This window comes from Molothrus ater, chromosome 7 (assembly GCF_012460135.2).
Source record: "Molothrus ater isolate BHLD 08-10-18 breed brown headed cowbird chromosome 7, BPBGC_Mater_1.1, whole genome shotgun sequence".
NCBI classification, from domain to species: Eukaryota; Metazoa; Chordata; class Aves; order Passeriformes; family Icteridae; genus Molothrus; species Molothrus ater.
Genome location: NC_050484.2, coordinates 26,999,720 through 27,015,198, shown reverse-complemented (window position 1 = coordinate 27,015,198; position 15,479 = coordinate 26,999,720). Strand labels below are relative to the sequence as shown.

Genomic DNA, 15,479 nt, shown 5'->3' with positions numbered 1-15,479 from the left:
TTATGAAATTGGAAGTAAAATTGTACAACAGGGATATTTTTCTTCCTCTCCTTCCCAGACCTTACTATACATGCTCATGGCATTTAATAACATTTGGTGGAAGTACAGAGAGTGACTGTCCAAACCAGGTGGACAGGTGTCAGGAGCACTGCTGCCTGAACTCACCCCTCCACACCCGGTGCACAAGTTCCAGTGGATTCATTTGCACCGGTTTAAGGTGCAGTGACTCATTTCAGCCACTCCTGCTCTGGAATGGGCACCTCCTACAGACGAGCAGGGGTAAGGAGGGAAAGGAGAGCAGGGGGCAGTGACTTCCCAGCTAAACCTTGCCAAGTGCCTGAGCCACTACCCTGAGTAAGTGCTTACAAACACAGAGCAACGACTTACAAGCAGGGGTACTTCCATCTGGCTTGTGTGTCATGAGATGCCATCAGCACGTGCAGAAACCCTCGTGTATTGTCTCCACTGTATCACTGACCTGCCTGTGGCCTGCCTGGACATCCAAAAGTGGGAAGCTTTCATCCATGTGGGGAGCCAGATGCAGTTTGCTCGCTTTCGCGGAGGAGGACCATGCTCAGCAAACAGCCCCAGCAAAAGCAAAGAGGTTAAGCCTGGATTCATGAACACACAGATAGTCTGCAGTGCTTAGCTTCCACAGCAAGCCTGGGATCTGTGGGATTATGGATCTCTTAAAGATACTGTGAAAGTTGATAGACTGTGTCTTTGGAAAAAAGAAAGTTCATTTAAAGTACCCACTACAGAAGACGTTTGTTTTCAGCTCTCCTTCTTGCTGACTAATGGCAAACAGGATAAAGATTAATATTTCCCAGGAGCTCTGGATATCCAATAGTTAATGTCTGCACAGTAATTAAAATTGAGTTAAATAGTTGGTTTGCTAATGACATGACTGTGAGTTTTAAGACCAAGTATTACATGTTATCCTGCAAGTCAAAGCAGCTACAACATAAGCCAAATTCTTCCTGAATCCTATGCAGCAAACAGTTTTTAGGGGTCAAGCACTCAACAAGAATCAGCTTGAAAACCTGCACAAACATCAAAGCTGCAAGGCAGCAACACATGCACTTGACTCAGGCTTTAAATCAGAGGCAAAGATGTAAACTCATGGCTCTGGCATTACAGTTGGGCTCTATAACATTCACCAGTGGCCTGTCCTCAATCCCTGTCCTTCCTTCTGCTTTTCATCATCTGGTTACCCTTCCCTGGTGGGTTTCATCAAACTAAACAGAGTTCAGCTCCCTCCCTCCTTTGCACAACAGCTCCATCCACTTCAGAGATCTAAGTTGTTTCCCACAAGGAAAGTAGTGTTCAGGGAAAAGGCAATAAAAACCCTTATCCTTTTCCCCAAACATTCAGACATTTGTGCTTTCCCTTTAAGCTGCACTTTCTTAACTTAATCAGGTTAGTGGAGGGATTTTTGCCTTGAGTTGTTAAGGCTTATTTCAACCCTCTGCAAGAAAGGGTGTTTGTCTGTAGCCAGAGCACAACAGAGGAGAGAACAGAGAGATCTTGCAATGTTTAAAACAAGCTGAGCAGAAAGCAAAGCAAAAGAAACCAGCAGTAACACTTACCGGAGATTTTTTCTGAAGAGGGAAATCTCCTTTGGGGGGATCATCTCCTGCAGAAATAAAAGTGAACAAAGTTTCCTTGGATTCGTTTCTCTGAAAAGCGTTCATCTCCCCTCTCGCCTTGTCTCCCACCATGCTATGTGGCTGTGGTGAGTTGACTGGGAAGATTTCCAACCTCAGGCACGAAGTTTGATTCAGTTTGAGTTAACCCTAATTGAGCACATTTGTGCAGCCAGGGCAGAAAGGGGAGGGAGATGCTACCAGGAAAGACAGCTTCAGAGTTCAAGAGGATTGAGGGAACACAGCCTAAATCAGTCACAGGTTGGGGCTGTCAGCACTTTGTGGCACAGACCTCCCTGTTGTTTGGCATGCCCCCAGCTATTTTACATGCACCAGCCCAGCATGGTGCTGGATGCTGCACAGATGTGAGCTGAATAAAAATCCCAGGTCCCAGATATACCTACTGCCTGTGGATTTAGGAGCAGAGCATGCATCTCCCTCCCAGTGTGGTAATGACAGGTTTACTCTGCAGGGATCTCATTTCACTGGAAAGCCACGCATTCCAAGACATAACTACTAAAATGTTCATCACACCAAACCCTTGGACACTGGATGTCACAGATGCCTGCACTGTGTTAAATCATTTCTTTGCTACTGCAGAAGTGAAGTGACCCAGGGTTCATCCCCACAGCAATTCCCTAGAATGACCTTGCCTTTTCCCATGGGACAGTTCAATCAAGCGGGCACAGCCTGCACACAGAAGCAGCCCCAACCCCTCTCTCTCACTTTCTATTATCCAGAAGACCACTTTGGGGCTCCATATGTGACAAATGCAGCCCATCTCTGCTGGGAGTCCCTGAATTCCCCCTGCAGCCACATGGGCTCAGCTCCCTGCAGGTACACAGTTGTCCCTCCTTCCATGCCCTTCCCATGGCAATAGTGGAGCTCTTCATCTGCACTATTCCAGTGCCAGTTGCAATTGCAGAGCAAAACTCACAAACTTCCCATAAACTATCCTCAGTGCTTGTGGCTCTGCTGTATCCTCAACACAGTGCAGAGGTTTCTTCTTCCTCTTACACTTGGCTTCTTTAAAAGGCAAACGTTCAAAGAATTTTCCCAAATATTTCTCCCTTCTCTTATCAGGAATGCACAGACCACACCCAGAATCCACAGCTGGTTCAAAGAATCTCCATAAACTAGTCCTTAGTGAAAGTACTCAGTTGCTGATAGTGTTTGGTTATCACAAGAACCAAGTTTGCAGCTGATGAACCAGGAAAGAGGCCTTTGGCCACACCACAGATCCTTAATCTGGTTTCAGTTATTGTTAACAAGACATGGAGAACACTTACACAAGAGAATCAGATGTGATGGACTGCACAGAAAAAGTATATATAATTACTATCCATCATGTCCTCTGGCATTGCTTCCTCTGAAAATCCCCAAAGACCCCATCTCACTCCTGCTAACTGGGCAGATAAACATGGGGTCAGCTGGGCAGCTGACTTGGAGGCCAAACTTCAAATGGTGCCAGAAAGTTCTATCCTTCCTTGTACCTTTTTTCTTCTACAGCAGTGGCAAAATAAGAGATGGGTACCTCCTCTGGTACTGCCACAAACCAGCTCCTTGTCTTCAGCCCTCCCAGTGACCGGCACACATGCACAGCCTTGCTTTTCACCTGGGTGCAGCCTCCAGGGAGCTCAGGTTTATCAAGCCCTTTTCATGGGCATGAGTGCTCAAAAGCTCAATACCCAGTGTTGGGGACAGAACAGATCTTGTTCACATGGGTTCTGTCCCTACACACCAGGCTGGCATCTACTTGAGTCCTGCAAGTCAGACCCCGTGCTAGAGGCAGCAGAAATATTTCTGAGCCCTCTGTTGGCATCTCATGCCCCAGGTATTTCTCTACAGCTCCCAGTAGAAACCTGCTGTATTCTGCCATACACAGGCAAGCAGAGCAAACAGAGCATCAGAGTTACTAAAGGAATAATAAAAAAGGAAGACAGGAAGGGTTTCACCATCCCTTGCACAGGATCCCATGCTGCTGCAGTGTGATGCCTTAATATTTTCAGCCTCCTGCAGCTATATTTCCTCTGTGTATATACAGCCCTGTGCGTCACATAAGCTAAATGATTATTTTTTTTAATGCTAGCATGAAAAACCCTATCAGTCAGTAGGATTAACATACTACTTGTCTAATACACTGCAGAGCTGTTTAGGCCACTAGCTGCCAGAAGGTCTTCTCAGACAGAAAGGAAGAAAAGGAATTTAAATGTCTGGCAATAAATGGTAACTTGTAGCAAACAGCAAAAACAAGTTTAGGAGAATAAAATTGCAAGCACCTCAGATACAAATACAGAATGAGATTTGATAGAAGGAGACCTGTGCGACTAGACTGAAAATCAGGAAGGAATTGTACCACAAATGGAAATAAGGTGGCATTTCTGAAGACAGGTATAGACAAACAGATCAAACAGAGTGGTAGAAGTGTGCCTGCAAAGCTAAGGCACAAAATGAACCACAGCTAGCAAGGGGACATAAAAGGCAATAAGAAAAGGTGTTAGAAATGCTGTCAATATTGGAGAAAGAGGAAGGAAAATGAAAAGCTGTTTTTTAAACCAGAAAACAATCATCCAGAGAAGCCAGGAAACTTGTGTCCTTTTTATTATTTTTACTAAAAAAATAAATTGCAACAAGGCATGCAACACCTTTGAAATGAACCAGTAGGAGTATGTGTGAAATGAGACAAAAACTGCTTAAATAATATTTGGATATCTCAAATGTGTTCAGATCATCAAAGCCTGATGAAATTCACCTTCAAGTGCTGAATACCACATTGAGCCACTTCCCTTGTGAAGGGCAAAAGCAAAACAAGCATCACCACTGCCTTTAAAAAGCAGATTGTTCCTCCAGGAGTGTTCCTCCATAACAAGAGAGATACTTGATCAGATAATCCCTTCTAAGCACCAAAAGGAGAATAAGGATTACAAAACAGCCATTTCAGATTGGAAAAAAATTCTCTCAAACCAGACTGGTTTATTCTTTGTTAAGCGGAGTAACACCTAGAGCAGCTCTGTATGTGATATATCCTAACTCCAGTGCCTCTGGTCTCTCACAAGGAAATAGGGTTCATATGAAATGCTCATAATAGTGGACAACTGGGAAATCCCTCTAAGAGTATCAATGATTTTCCATCACATTAGGAAAGCATGGAGCATGCAGGTCCTCAGCTTTTCCATGAGCAAAGAAAACTTCAGCACAGCCAGCATGGTGCTTTTGTTTGCACTCAAAACCACGGTGAAGAAGCCTGGGATACAATTGGGTATGAACCCAAAATGGTGTTGCAAAATGGGAGAAACCATTTTACAACTCTGGAATGAAAACGATGAAATTTGGGAAAGAAGAATACCAAATGCCACTCCTTCCCATTGACAGGAAAAACAGCCAGAGAGATGAACTATAATCCATTTTTGTTGAGGATAAGATGAGAGAAATAACTGACTTTTTTCAGTAAAGAATATTTGGGGCTCCTTTTTCCAATTTCCCTCTCAGTGAGGACAGATGAGCATTGGAACAGAGATGGTGTGGCAATGTCTGTTATATAAGAATGCATTAGGGACTACATAAATATCAAGTCCTGTTCCAGAGCAGGCATATAGATGAGGTGCCCTCCTGAGTTTCTGTGAAAATCTTGTGCCAAACAACTTCACCTGGTAAGTGTGAAAGCAAGGACTACTTTCTGTACGATTTCTGAATTATCCCTTATGCAACTGGGGACCCTGTAGGATGATTCATGCTTACATGTTATATTCAGGTACCAGATGCCCTGCATAGCCAGAAGTTCCCATTAATACATTTTGCTATGACTTTCAGTTCATAATTTAATTTTTTTCTGATTCCCAAATCCTCAGAAAGAGAATCTGCATTTTCACATTGCTTTTACAATCCTCACATTCTCACCGCTCTCTGCTGCAGTACTGTGCACCTTAATCTGTTTATACTCAACTAATCTCTTCATTTTTACCTGCATTCATCTCATGGTACAATCCCTTCCTAATTTTCAGCTCAGCCACACTTGTCTTTTAATAATGAGTCTTGTTTTTAATTCATACACACTGGCCATACTTTTATAGCCCTTTTGCGATATTTGTATTTCTCTCCTCTTTCTCTGTTTCTGAGAGAAGGTTTTAAGAAACTAGAGTATGTGGCAAAAACATTTTGGGCTTAATGACCAGACCCTGGAAGGACGTGATAACCTCTGGAGGTCTCTTCTGGCTTATTTTCTCCAATTCTTTGATCACAAGAAAGAGCAGGGCTTAACTGATTTATACAGATCAAGAGTGGTTTCCATTGCCTGCAGACTTCTCCCAAACTTCAAAGTAATTTAAGAAAATGATGTATCAAATCATTTGAACAACCAGGAAAATATGCCAGAAGCCTTCAAACCCACATCTCTCCTCTATTCACCAGCCATTACAGACTTAAAATTGTGAAGGCATTTAGGTCAATATCACTAACAATATTAAGTATCTAATCTGCATTTACAAACGTGTCATCTGGTCACAAACCTGTAACAATTAGAGAAACTTCTCATCCCTCCTCATGCCTTTTTGCCCTCAGTTTCTCCTACTATCAGCTAGAAGAAATCTTTAAACACTTCCTCACCAGCTTGGGCTTCCTTTGCAGGCTGTGGTGTGCAGTCCCCCTCTGCCATTCTGTGCCTTGGACGTGCCCAGCTCTGCTGTGCCTGAAGATGAACCTCGTTAAGCAATCCTGGCTCTCTTTCACCCTGCTGTTAATGTTTCCCTTCTCAACAGCAGTCCTTTGGCCACCACTAAAATAGTTAAACTTCCATTTATTTCTGATCTGAAGTCATCTCTGCTAAGCTCTCAAGTGTCATAGGGAATCTGCCTTTCTTGAATACAGCCTCTGAGGCTAAATGGCACCTTTCACGGATGTTCACGATCAATCACTTCACACTGCAGCTACACTATCTTTCAATAAAATTACTACTTCTGGTTGAGGATAGGGAACTGGCTCTGTGACTAGACAGGATCTACAGCTGGCCATAAATCCAAATTTTTGACACTGTACACCAGCTACAGAGTTGGTCTTAACTATACATGTCTTTCACTATCATAGAATCACAGAACAGTTAGGGCTGGAGGGGACCTTCAAAGTCCATCCATTCCAACTCCTCTGCAATAAGCAGGGATATCTGCAACTAGATCAGGTTGCTCAGAGCCCTGTCAAACCTGATTGTGAATGTTTCCAGGGATGGGGCACCTAGTGAGAAGATTATGGTTTTGAGAAGACACGGGATTTCACCAACCTTTGACAGACTGGCTTCAGTTTCCAGTTCTTCACATATCACACAGAAAAGCAGATAAAACATTGACAAGCTGTCCCTCCAGACCCTTTTCCACCTTCAAGCCATGAGCTGCCTGAAGGAGAATCAATAATTTTTCTACTGCCTTCCACTGTTTACTCCTTTCTGCTTTCCCCCGTAACTGCCTCTAAACTGCTGTGACTTTCTTTCAGAGAGGCTTTAGGGAAACTCTTCTGCAGGGGAAAACCCCAGATATTACCTGCAGACACAGAAGTAGTTTAGAGTGAGTTCAGAAATAGAGTAAAATGGGGTCTCCATCACTCACATCATGGCCCTGAAGCCATCTACATCCTTCACCTTTTTATTGCAGTCAAGTCCCACCTGCTTCAAGGTCCTGTATCTATCATCATCACCTCAAGATAAAGTCAAGGCTACAAACAGGCAGTCAGTTCCTGATGAACTCTGCTATTAGCTGGACACAGGATGACCAGTGGAATTGGGCAAGACAACTAGAAAGATCCATTAGGGAAACACTGAGAGACACCTGAATTTAAGAGAGAAAAGAAGCACACAACAATAGCTACAATGTGCAATAGTGAGAAGCCTAAGCTGATCACAATCAAACTCCAAAATGAAATTAAGAATAAATTCCTACATATGATTATTCATTTGATAGAGCAACAAGGGATGCAAAGCCTGAAGTAAAAGATGAAGAACAGCATGAACAACTCATAAAAAGATGATGGCAAATCGTGAGGGGCTTGTGAAAGGAGGACTGAAGCAAAACTTTAATAATGGCTAAAAAAGAGCAGGCTGTGCACAGAAGAGATATTAAAGAAAAGATAGATGGTAAGAAGAATTTAAATCTATAATGTAGGAAGTATGGCCAGGATCCAGGGAGTGTTATTCATATTATAAGAAGATACAGCATAGATAAGTACAAAGCACAGCATGGCAAAGCCAGCAGCGTGAGACTCTGGGCAAGCACTGTGAAAAACAAGCAGAAAAGACATATGAACACTACAGGCCAGACAATGCAACAGAGAAGAAAAGCTGGAGGGAGAATAGTTTTTGGGAAAAATAAAAGGCTTCACTTGGTAATGCTTGTGACTTATATTAGAAGATTTGGGCAGGGAGAGACAAGGAACACATGAGGAAGGGCTTTTATTTCTAAACAATTATTTAAGAGGCTATCATAGGAAGGAAAAAATAGGATTTTTCTCTTCATTGAAGGGAATGTTCAAGGAAAACACATGAGAGCATGAGAGAGCTTAGGCAGGAAATTAAGAAACAGCACAAAACAAAATACAACCATGAATTTAAATTACTTTCTAGGCTCTCAAGTTGAGAGTATCACAAAACCACTGAAAAAAAAAAAAATGGAAGTTGGTTCCAGAATAAGACTTGTGGTCTTTCAAAATAGACCACTGATAAACAGCAAGTGAATACCAAGGAAAGCCATATATTGCAGAGAAAATCAGGGATAATTTAACTGTTCAGGCTGTCAGTAAGGAAATGGGCTACAGGACCACTTGAATTCTTTTCCAGCTATTTTCCCCTCCACTTCTAAGATGTACTTGTTGCTATGGTATAAGGTACCATGCACTGACTAGAAGCACTGGTTTCAGTAAGTTCAAGACATAAAGAAAATGTACATACAGGTGCTCCAGGCAATGGGAACATGTCCAGTCCCTGAGATGTTTCTATGTTCTGCCCTTCATGATAGTCCTTTGTTTCTCTTTTATAGAAATTTCAGGCATTTTAGCAATGCTGCCCACTGCTTGGAGACAGTTCCTAGTTGAAACAATAGCTACTTATAATGTTCATATAGGTATGTAAAGTCAGCAACAGAGAGAGTGCTCTGGAAAAAAACAAATGCAGAAAAGGAGAGCCAAGATAGGTGTGCAAGTAAGTGCATGTGAGCTCCATTTCTAACTCAGTGCTGTTTGTCTCTCTTGGGTGGAAGTGATCAATTCTGACTGTCACAAGGTGTGCTGGTCCCTTGGCACCCAGTGCCACACCTGCTGGTACTGATACCTGTCTGTCTCAGGCTCAACTCAGGCTCTCTGTTCAGAACTTCTGACTATCAGAGAGAGCCTAGAAATGGAAAAATCTAAACATTTACCCAGTCCACTTGCCTGGAGCTGAGGCTGGGTCGTCCCCTTCCTGGTGTGAGAAGGTGGGAGGTGCTTCCCTGCAGCTGGAAGAAAGATGTATGTGATGAGGCAGAACTTTGGAAAACACCTGAGGACCATTTGGTGTCCCAAGAACATTTTCTCCCTGGTGGTTTCAGAAGCAGAATCTCGCATGGTGCCTTTCAGCAGCAGATATCTCAGGGCATCTCACTGAGCAGATATCAATACCTCCATTTCAAAAAGGAGCAAAAGAAGGAAGAAACATCCTGCTGAAGGTAGACTCCTCTAAAACCTCTTGCATGTCAGCCCAGCAGTCTCTCCCTTAAGCTGCCCCGCCTGCAGCATTATCAGAACAAGTCAGAAACAGCTATTGATTTATTGTGCCACAGGCTCTGAGGGACAGCTCAGGCACTGAAGACATCACAGCCTGCAGCAGCCTGGGTCTGGAGGAATACTGAAAGACAGTTGCATCAGTGTCTCAGCCACCCCGTGGGTGCATTGCCAGTGCTCACTTCCAGCCTCTGGGACAGAAACTGCCTTGGGAATTTCTCTTTCTGCACTGATCTCTCAGCTGACCAGTAGCTCTCTTCTGGTGGCGTGTCCCACTTCCTCTCCCACCCTGCTCCTGAGTAAAATGCTGCTTTTACTGGCTTCAGTGAGGCAGTTGCTACTGAAAAACCAGAAATCCTATAACCACTCTGCTCCTCACAGCCAGCTCACAGGGATGCCTGGAACTGGGTGGGGGGGGTGTCCATTGGGCAGTGAAGGAGGGGCTACAGGATGTCACAGCAGGACCCTGGCGTTTGGTTCTGACTACATTGCTTGTCAGTCCCTGGAGCACTTATTTCAAGTTTCCTAACCTTAACTGCACTGCCTATAAAACAAGCATCAAGCAGCATAATCTCCTGTACATCTGGGGCAAGTGGTTTCATTCATTAATCTGGCTACTGGACTAAGAAAATCTCAGAAAAGGCAGGAATTCCAGTTTTTCCAATTTTTTTCCATACACCCACAGTAAACAGCCTGTTTGTTGTTCTCTGCAAGTTTTCCTGTGTCAGGAGACATAATGCACTGCACAATTTCAAATCTTTGCCATCACAGAAAGGGTATTCTCACCATAACCCAGCACACAGCTGATTTTTTAGCTGTGGTTTAAGTCAGATTGCAATTGTGTAATCAGTATTTCATCAAGGCAAGCTGCCAGGGACAGAGAAGATGTAAATCCCAAAAATATATCTGTTCTGATGAAAAAAACCTTCCTGATCTAATCCACAGAGATCTCAGCTCTCTGACAGCAGCCCCTCCCAGATGCAAGCACTGACAGGTATGATACGACCTTCTGCATTCTAGGGTTTGTCATTTCCACTGAGATGTTAATCAGATCCTCCCCAGCCAGCTTCCTCTACCACCACACCAAGGGCCAGGCAGATTAGAGGCTCGTCCAAGATTCATTAACTCTGGTTCCCTGCATTTTCATAACGAGCTTGCAGTGCCATCCATTCTTTTCAGCCTCCCCCCGCAGTGACCAGGGGATCAATTTTCTAACACAGTGAGTGGAAGCAGCTCTCACCAGCTCCAGGGGAAAGCAGAGTCATGTGGGTTTTCCCTGCATCAGGTCCCAGAGGAACTGGCACAGAATTGGAGATATTTTTGGTTTTTTTAATGTTGATCTAACCATAGGGTCTCCAGGGACCCTAACACTTTGTAGCACAATTCTTTTTGTTCTGGCCATCCTGTGCCCAGGGCAGTCTGTTCTCCACTGGCACTCATGACAAATCCCCTCAGAGTCTGGCAGGGATAAGGGTTATATTCTTATAGAAGGAGGAATTTATCTGTGACTCTTCATCCTTATGCTAACTCCCAAAAAAGGTCCTTTTTTCCTAGGAGATAAGTGGCATCTGATTCACCTGACATCAGTGGGACCAGGAGTGCTCAGCCTTCCCTTGATGCCACCCCAGAGCACATGTTGTCTTCCTTCTGCTCAACCATCTTTCTCCCAAATCTCCAGTCTCATTACCTTAACTGGAGCACATCTTCTGGCTGTGACTGAATACTGAATTAGGCATTTGCTTTAATCTTCCTCCTCCTCTACTCCCAGTCTGTCTCCTTCCTCTTGGGATCTTGCATGGGGTCGTGCCCACCGCACAATAGCTGAGTTCTGCATCACACACCTGCAAACACTCTGTGTGTTTCTCTTGTGCAAATAGCAAACCCTGAAAAAGGAAATGTTTTTTTCCATGGGCACACAAAAACCACTCTGGTGTTCTCCAGCTTGTGGCCACCCATAGAGCAGTGCTGAATGCACTGGGCAGCAGCATGGCACATACCCGAGCAGCAGGCAATGATGTATATGAATATATCCACTGCAGTCTCACCTGTGGTGTGTGACAAGTGGGGATTCTGTTTCCACCCCAGCTGGTGCACAAGGGTGCTGGGGATACACTGGGACATGCTTTCCACCACTCTTTCCACCTCCTGTGCCCACAGCTGCCTTTGCTCTCTGGCATTCAGTCTTTACATGTTTCCAAGTACTCCTTCATAAATAGAGGAGACCACACTATCAGAGAAATCCATTAGTGACAACATTTAATAACTTTGATAAATCCATGCCAAAAAATGCAAATACCTTTTCCACAACCTCCAGCTACACCTCTGCTACATGAGAAGGTCTAGCCATGCCAGTCCTTTAAGATGCAGCCAGCCACTTGAGTGAATTGAATACATTCAATTGACTTCAAAGAACCTTTGAGTGCTCAGCAACTTGCAAGAGATTTGTTTATAGAAATAATCACTTTCAGAAGAAAAGTGTACATGGCACTTTTTCCTCTATCTCCCATTCAGTTTTACCTCTAACAATAAATCACAAGACACTCAACATGGAATGACTTGGCATTGTATTCATCTAGAAATATTTCTTTCCTGTATAAACTCAGATTAATATTAATTCTCTCCAAGATAAAGGCAGCTAGAAATAATTTGAGGGCATAAAACTAGTTTTCAGCATTCCTGACACTTCCCATTGTTAACAAACAGATGATCTTATAATGGTAAAGTCAGAGGAATAATTCCTCTCTTATACAAGGTCTGATTGACTAGACATGACAGATGGTGTTTTTATTACTTTCTGTTCTAAAAGAGGCCTCATCTAATGCAGTCCAAGCTGTGTTATGAGTCTTAACCTCCCAGATAAGCAAACGCTGTTTCATCAGGTTAATGGATCTTTACTTGATTCAGGAAGGCAATTTTCCTTAAAGTTATTCTAATCAAGTACTCAGAGCCCAAATTGTCCTGCCTGATTGACTGCCAGCAACGGGTAAATCTCTCTACTAAGAACCATATTTATTTTCAAAGAGGGAAAGCAAGTTATTATTATTATTATTACAGAACCAATTCTATCCTGTATTCAGAGGCTTCTCCTGTACTGGCTTTTTCTGCAGTTGCAGAATTAAAGACAAAAGTATAGTTAATGGAGCCTTTCTCTCAATAGTTTTGTTAAATAACAGGCAGGGAAGGAAAATTAGAGAGGTGGCCTGCTGTCTATTGATACCCCCTCAATCAACTGCCCCTATGGCAATAGCATCTGACCCTAATCAGCACAGAACTCTTCAAGCAGACTCGCCCCAACCTGTCTTCCTGCATCCGCCCCAAAATTGAGGGCTGCCAGCCCCAGCAGCTTTGCCACTAGGCTGAGAAGTGACAGAGGACTATCCCCTTTCTAAAAGAGAAGCTGTGAAGGAAAAGCAGTGCCTTAGGATGCCCCCTGAACGTCCCATCTCCTGTATGGCATTTGGCTGCACAGGTGGTTTGGTGGCACAGCTGCATGGAGGCACAGTAACAGCACACATGAGATAAGGATGGCAGTGCCCTGCTGCCTCTTTGCTGACTCTGGACACTCCAGGCAGAGCCTGCCAGCCCTGGGGCTGGCCAGGCTGCTTACAGAAGCAGATGGGAGGACTGACCTCTCCTACTCTCTTCCACCTACTGCAAGACTGGTCTAGCAACTAAACCCATGTGAGGACCAGGAGAAGAGCAATCACCTCAAGGCTGTCAGGAAACATACAGAACACGTTGAATTCTTGCATAGAAACAAGAACTGAGTCCACAACTCCTGAAAGATCATTCAGTCAGTACTTTTACTTCCCAATGCACATATTAGCTTTTCACACAGCCTCATAAGCAGAATTGGTAGCCCTGATGCCCCATCAGACATTCAATATTGGATTTCCACCACCAGAAAATCTGACCCCCAGGAGCCTTGGCTGGAGCTTTCAGAGCAGGCAAAGTGAGCTTCTTAACAAAAAAAAGGTTCCTTTGCAATTTTCAGGGAAGCTGAGCTGTTCTCCTTACAGCTCTGCTGAAGTTATTGATGCCTCAAATGAAACAATCATTCTCAATAATTCTTATTTACCAGCCACCAGATTTTTAGGGTTTTGTCATGCAGAGAATTGTTATATTGTTATATTAAGGCAGGCATCTTAAAAACACTGATTATTCTGCAGGAATGATAAAGCTATGGATAGCAGGTGAAAATACTGTGCTTGAATCAGAGACTCCCAAGCCAAAAATTCAGGAAGTATGGCTTGGCTCAGGCTCAAAGATCAGAAGTTTCCAAGCTTCCTCAAATGTCTCTTTTTCAGGTCCTGTCATGTAGCCTGTCACATTTAAAACACACAGCACACTTCAGGAGAGACAGCCTTTTAAAACGGTGCTCTCCTTGAATATCATTGTGGGGTTGATTGCACACACCTTTGGACTCAGAGCAATCACCACTGCTAATTGTTCAGATGGGGGATCAATAGAGAGGCATAACTTAAAAGCCTGTTACTTGTGGAGACAGCCTCAGGGGACAGCCCTGGACCTGTCCCCACAGTAAACAATCCCAGAAGAAGTAGGCATCCATCCCTGTTAATTACTGATGGGAAGTTAGGCATGAGAGCAGAAGGAGGAAAAGATGAAACCTTGACTCTTACTAGGTCTCCTCTGCTACACCAGTTTTGTAAATGAGCAGTGTATGGTGTAGAGAACTTGTCCCTGGGCCTGATGCAAACCCCCATAAATCAGGTGAATAGACCATAAGCAAATTTCCCTCCCATCCAGTTTCCAGTGTCTAGGAACAGCTGACTCTAGCTGCTTTGGAACTGCAAAGTGGCTCCACAGCAATTGGATAAGCTGCCCCAGTAGGTTTCTCATTGCCTTTATTGAGTGTTGGGTCAGACACCACACACAGAAGTGTCTATGATCAATGAACCCATGCTTTGCTAGTTCTCTGCAAAGGAACTTATTCACAGTTAATCCAAACCAACTTCATTCATGAAACTGGCTGGAAATCTCATCAGAACAGGCTTTGCAGAGAGATTTCTGACACTTTTGCTTCAAGCATCAGCTGAAAATAGAGCAAAAGAGACTCCAACTTCCTCTGAGTATTTTGTCAGATCTGAAGATGGGTGATTAATTCAAAAAACTAATAGAAGCTTGCTCATTTTCCACCTTTTGCTTTTCTTTCCCCCTATGAACAGGGGTGTTTTTTCCTTAGGCTTATATGTTTTTCAGAGCAATTTGTCACGTAGTTTCTGAAAATCATTTCAGGTACTTAACAGTATTAGTGATCTGTAATACAGGCACAACAGGATAGTACAATACAGGCACAACAGGACAGTAGGTTGCCTTATATGCTTCCCAGATTTCCACCTGGATGAGCACACATCTTAGAAACAGGTTTGCAGTGCAGATTTGCACAACTCTCATTCTGAAGCTCTTGCATGGATATTTTGGACAATTGCCTCCAAACAGCCCACTCCCACCAACATTCCACACACAATGTCTGTCTGCTCGAGCACACCCAGCCAGGGAACATGGGAAGAACAGGAACACAATCCAAGCATGTACTTACGGAAATCTCTACGGAGAGTCTCACACAAAGGTGTCGGCGGAGTGTCCCCAGGTGGAGGCATTTCCATGGAGAAAGCAATGAAATGGTCCAATGCAAAAGAAGAGCACTATGACCTGTTTAAGCTTCAGGATGTGTCCAAGATAAATGCAGGGCATGAAGTTATTTCTTCTTGTACTCACAGCAGCACTTGTATTCCATGGTAACGTACAGAGAACAAATGGCAAAACAAACTCTTGGCCTCACAGGAACATTGTTCTGTTTGTTGTCCCAGGAGACTTTCAGTTAATCTTCATCTGTGGGTTTGGCCAGAGAAATGTACTGGTGAACCTCCCCTCTCTGATTTCTCAATGCAAACTTGAAACTTCTTGAGGATTCATTAACTCTTTACTTCATCATTTCATGTATTTCAGATAGTGTTTTGTATTTTCTGTATCACTCAGTGGCTTTGTAAGTGCAGAGTTATTGGTGAGGTCCCTTCCCAACTTGCACATGTTCCAGAGCAGGGCTCAAAATAAATAGCAGGTCATACAGAGAGGGTAGAC

General features: G+C 43.7%; 1 protein-coding gene across 6 annotated transcripts in view; it reads right to left on the bottom strand.

The window, feature by feature from the left end:
- The window catches only part of SLC15A2 (solute carrier family 15 member 2), a 52,074-nt gene extending 37,061 nt beyond the window's left edge, over positions 1-15,013 (bottom strand). The window contains exons 1-2 of one of the 6 annotated variants that reach the window (XM_036386973.2): positions 14,938-15,013; positions 1,590-1,636 (exon numbers count right to left, since the gene is read on the bottom strand). In XM_036386973.2, coding sequence (XP_036242866.1) covers positions 1,590-1,636; positions 14,938-15,004 — 114 coding nt within the window. In that variant the 5' untranslated portion in view covers positions 15,005-15,013. Of the gene's footprint in view, positions 1-1,589; positions 1,927-14,937 lie in introns of those variants that run through there. The other 5 variants (XM_036386977.2, XM_036386974.2, XM_036386976.2 and 2 more) reach the window with 5 other exon arrangements.
- Between the last annotated feature and the right edge of the window lie 466 nt (positions 15,014-15,479).